Raw genomic sequence first — 5,315 nt, 5'->3', positions numbered from 1 at the left:
TAATTTTATTGTATCAAAGATGGGAATTAGAATATTTCCTACTAGCTGTACCCTGCCACACGTTGCCGTGGCCCCTCCCCCCTCCCCCGGCACATCCCCGTGAGTTTCTCGGCCCCCTTTCCTGAACCCCCTTCCTCCCCCCCACCTCGGCTCACCCCTGTGACTCCCCCCCCACCTGTATCCCCCCCGGTTCACGGGGGTGTTTGGGTTGTCGCACGGGTTGTGGAGTGGCCTGGTCTCGGAGCGGTCTGCTCCCTGGCAGCGCTGTAATCTCTGGGGCTGCCGTGGGAAGGGTATTGGCCTGGTCTCGGAGCAGCCTGTTCCCTGGCGGCTGTGGTATCTCCAGGGCAGGCGAGGCCTGTGGAGGGTCTGCTCCATGGATGGTGGCGATCTCCGTTGCGGGTGTGGGATGGGGATTGGCGTGTCTTTTGGGGTGGTGATGGATGGGGGCGGCCTGTTCCATGGCGGCAGCGGGATCTCCGGTGCAGGCGAGGGTTGTGGAGCGGCCTGCTCCTTGGGGATCGGCTTGTTCTTGGGGTGGGTGTGATCTCTGGGGTGGGGTGGGTTCCGTGGTGGTGGAGGTCGATGAGGAGTGGGCGGGATTGTGGCAGTATTTTTGTTGTATGTGATTTTGATGTCCACTGGAGGGCACAATTATTTTTTATGGAAATCCAGGTTTTTTACCTGCCCTAGGTGTGTTCTGTCCAATCATGGAAGTACTCCCACAGTCGCATGTGAGGTTGTAGCCAAATTTGAGGCCTATCGGGTAGGCGGTTTCAGGGAACATTGTGCTTTAAAAAACATGGACTTTCTACACACACACACACACACAATATATATATATATATATATATATATATATATATATATATATATATATATAATGATCCTAAACACACTTTATGTGGAACAGACTTTCAGAAGCAACAGACTACCAACAACTACACGTAACTGAAGCTGTGCCAATCATCTTCTCCACACTGCAAACCCCTCCATTTTCTATCCACATCCCTCCGCGATTCTCTCTGTCTATCTCTTAGTCCAGTTACCCAGTGGTATAAGGATGGAGGATGGAAGCCCGTGTCCCAGCATACATAATTCTGAGGGAGCACAACACGGACCCACACACCATGAATTCGGGGGGGGCGCCCCTGCCTGGTCACATCCTGGAAGGCCCCATCTTTCCCTGTCTGCCCACCGCCAAGGGTTTCTGAAGCCGATCCTGGCCTCACTAATAGATCCCCAGAAGAGGTTAGCAACTGTTTGATCATTGTCTCTAGACCCTGTTTTTCTCCCTCCTTTGCCCCCTTCAGTCCAGTCTCCTCTTCTGCCTCTAAGTCTGTATTGCTGTCTGCCACAGCCTCTTCCTGCTCCCTTAACCCTGTTGCTTTTTCAGTTTCTGACACCTCATCCTTCCAGTCAGCTCTCTCTTCTCCCACTGACCACTCCTTGTCATCCCACCACCAATCCCCTGGCTCTGAGCCTCCTTTCCTTGGGGTATCCTTTTGGGGTCCCCCAGCTGCTGCTTCCTCCCACTCTTCTGCATCCAGCAAGTCCATGACACCATGCTCAAGTCCACTCTATAAACTAAAGAAACGTCAAGTCAGACGTTCTCATGTTGCATTCCTATCCTTTGAGAACATGAGCTCCCATCGCTTCTCTTACATGACTTCTCAAATTCTGTGCCTCTCATGCATCTTGACAAAGTCAGGTGCCAAGCAAGCAGGTCTAGGAGCTCAATGTTCCTACATAATATCTTTATAGAAGTCTGTCGAATGTTGAATTGATACAGATTCATGATTTCCTACACCTCCTGTATGCGCAACTGAAATATGGATGTTCCCCATTGTGAACTGAAGTGTTTACCTCCTAGAGGAAAAGGAATTAATTCCCTTTTGGAAAGCTATTCAACAATCTTAATCAGGCTAATGGAATGCTTTATAGACTTTTTATTCTCTTCCTCTTAGCTCCCTTCATTCCTGCAGAGGATCTCATTCAACAACAGTGCTGGGGACGAAATTACATTAAATGAAAATGGAGAGTTAGCGGCTGGCCTTGATATTACAAACTTGGTCACATTCCCAAATAGATCATACATCAGAGTCAAAGTGGGGAGGCTGGATCCTCAGGCCCCTCCTGGCAAAGAGCTAACCATTAACGAAGACGGAATCAAATGGCCCAGAGACTTCACTCAGGTATGGGAAATAAATATACATTCCCCGAAACGCCATAATTTGTGGTTCTCCACAAAATGGGATGGAACAAAAGAACTTCAGACTTTATTAACTTTGATATTCACTATTGAAATTATTATCTCAAAACAAGAAGATTTCAATCAACATAATACTGTTTTGATGGAGAGATACACTATTGGAAAGGGTGTCCTCTATGTTTGCACCATCATCTCCTAAGGCCCTGCCTGTTTGAATGTATACATCATAATATATTGCATGTGAAACTGAAATTCCCTGTACTGTCCAGTATTTTTATTTCATGCCTATAAGCCATCTAGGAGAAAGAATAATTATCAGAGAATCTAGCATTGGCCAACATTCCTGTTTGTGGAATCCCCGAGGCAAATTTTCAGCATTAGATTGAAGGCTAAATTTGGGCTGAGAAGGAACATTATAATCTTCTTGAGTTTGTATGATGCCAATTTCAGGGTGTGTACATCTAGGAGCAGTTATAGCTGGTGAATAGGTCTAAGGTGGAAGTCAGCCCTCCTAGCCACAGAAGCCACTTAAGAATCCAGTGGTGAGTTAGAATCAAGGAGTACTCCCAGACATAAGAACCTCTGGCCTCAGAGGGAGTTCAACCTCTCACAGAATAGGTCAGGAGTAGGAACCACATTCCCAAAGCATTTCCCTCTTATCAGGATCCAGCCCCCATCCAATCCATCACTCTCTCCAGACACCTGTCCATTACCTTTACCACCTCCTCTCTTTCCAATCATCAGCATACAGATGACACTGTGTTCCGGATCCTAGGATATGATTCATACAGATGATGAATGGCAACAAAGAACAGAATGGGTCCTAAAGGGACACCAAAGCCCAAAAGCCAGAGAGTGGTTCCCTAGTACTAGTTTCTCAGAGTGACCCTGCAGGTAGGAAGAGAACCTCTATAATGGGGTACCTTTAACCCGCATCTCTTTGAGTCACAATAAATAACATATTTGATATCATTGAAGAAAATGCAGTTAGGTTGTGAGGTGAAATTAAACTGAATTCTGGCACAGCTGTAAGGGTGGATGGTCCAGGTATGAATATTGCAGTTTTCTTGAGTTTGTATAATGCTTAGAGGAGCTGTTGTTTACCACACTATATGTGCATATATGGATCATATATTTCTCATTATGAGTCCTCATATTTACTGTTAAATCACCTGATATTGGATACTAGATAAATCCCCCCAAACATTTATCTCTCCCTACCTCTTTGGATAGGTGCCACCCCCTTCCATATGTAATGACATCTGCCGTTCTGGATACGGGAAGAAAAAGAAGGAGGGGAAGAAGTTTTGCTGCTATGATTGTGATCCATGTCCAGAAGGAATGATCTCAAATGAGAAAGGTGGACAGTGTCATCTTAAGACAATACCAAACGATGCAAAAAAAATTTGTCGGCTCTGGGCTCACTGGCAATTCTGTGGTTATTATACTGCTGGAGAAGGACAGGTTTAAATCAAATTGATGTGTTGGTCTAATTTTTTTTATAGATAACTTCGATGTAACCTTATATTTCAAATGGTTTTTTCCACCCAGTGGAACGCCCTCCAACCAGATGCCAAAGAGAGAAACAACGACCAGACTTTTAGAAGACATCTGAAGGCAACCCTGTTTAGGGAAGCTTTTAATGTTTACTAGATCATTGTATTTTAATATCCTTCTGGAAGCCGCTCAGAGTAGCTGGGGAAACCCAGCCAGATGGGCGGAGTATAAATAATAAATTTATTATTATTATTATTATTATTATTATTATTATTATTATTATTATTATTTGAATAAAATTATTTAAATTGTAGGCAATATATTTCACCTTCGACTTCTGCAAACTTGGGGGGGGGGATAGAAGTGGTGGTTTCTGCTCTAAGGTTGTTTCATGAGAGAGTGAAAATCAACCTCACCTTTCTGGGCTCCAAAGATTTCGGCATGTATTTCTCATTTTGCTGTGCAGTATATGTGGTTCTAAGAAAAAGGAAGGAGGGCACTAAAAACAGATGTCCTCGGTGTAAAAATTCCAGAGTTCATACATGAGATTTATTGTTGATGCATCAAGAGGGAAGGCATATGGGCTGGAAGTTCAGAAACATTTTCAGATAGAAAGCACTATGCCGAATGAACTAGTGATGAGACAATTCTTAAGATTAGTTATGTTTGCTTCAAATTGTCATGCACTGTTTGTTTGTTTTCAGACATGGAAACATGTGTCAGTTGCCCAGGAGATCAATATCCAAAGAAAGACCAGGATCTATGCATTCCTAAGATTCCAAACTTCCTAGCCTTTGATGAAACCCTGGCCATTGTTTCAACTTCCTCTGCACTTTTATTCTCTCTGATCACAATTCTGGTGCTTGGCATCTTCATTAAGCATCGTGATACAGCCATAGTCAAAGCCAACAACCGAAGCCTCACCTATGGTCTCCTTATCTCCCTCCTCTTGTGTTTCTTCTCTTCTTTGTTGTTCATCGGAAAACCTAATAAGGTGACCTGCCTTCTCCGGCAAACTGCTTTCGGCATCGTCTTCTCTGTGGCCCTCTCCAGCATCTTAGCCAAAACTGTACTGGTGGTTTTGGCATTCATGGCTACTAAACCGGGAACCAATATGAGGAAATGGGTAGGCAAAGAACTGGCTTATTCCATTGTCTTTTCCTGCTCCATTGTTCAAGTAGGGATCTGTGTTCTCTGGCTGGCAACCTCTCCCCCATTCCCAGATGTGGACATGCACTCAATGACAGAAGAAATCATATTTCTTTGTAATGAAGGGTCAGTCCTCATGTTCTATTGTGTTTTGGGCTACATGGGCTTCCTGGCCACTGTCAGCTTCACGGTGGCCTTCCTAGCCAGGAAGTTGCCTGACACTTTCAACGAAGCCAAGTTCATCACCTTCAGCATGCTGGTCTTCTGCAGTGTTTGGCTCTCCTTCATTCCAACCTACCTGAGCACCAGAGGAAAATACATGGTGGCTGTGGAGATCTTCTCCATCTTTGCTTCTGGTGCTGGGTTACTGGCTTGCATTTTCACCCCCAAATGCTACATTATTGTAGTGAGGCCTGACCTGAACAACAAAGAGCACCTAATGCAAAGAAAGGTATAA

General features: G+C 44.8%; 1 protein-coding gene across 1 annotated transcript; it reads left to right on the top strand.

Annotated features, from left to right (window-relative positions):
• Positions 1 to 2,102: 2,102 nt before the first annotated feature.
• Positions 2,103 to 5,315, top strand: LOC118095735 (vomeronasal type-2 receptor 26-like). Its single transcript, XM_035136975.3, has 3 exons — positions 2,103 to 2,195; positions 3,446 to 3,572; positions 4,414 to 5,315. Exons 2-3 carry the CDS (start codon positions 3,554 to 3,556, stop codon positions 5,313 to 5,315), a joined length of 921 nt encoding a protein of 306 aa, XP_034992866.3. The 5' UTR covers positions 2,103 to 2,195; positions 3,446 to 3,553.

Source organism: Zootoca vivipara, chromosome 12 (assembly GCF_965207765.1).
Source record: "Zootoca vivipara chromosome 12, rZooViv2.hap1.1, whole genome shotgun sequence".
NCBI lineage: Eukaryota > Metazoa > Chordata > Lepidosauria > Squamata > Lacertidae > Zootoca > Zootoca vivipara.
Note: the sequence above shows the minus strand (reverse complement) of the source record. Positions and strands in the feature narration are given on the sequence as shown.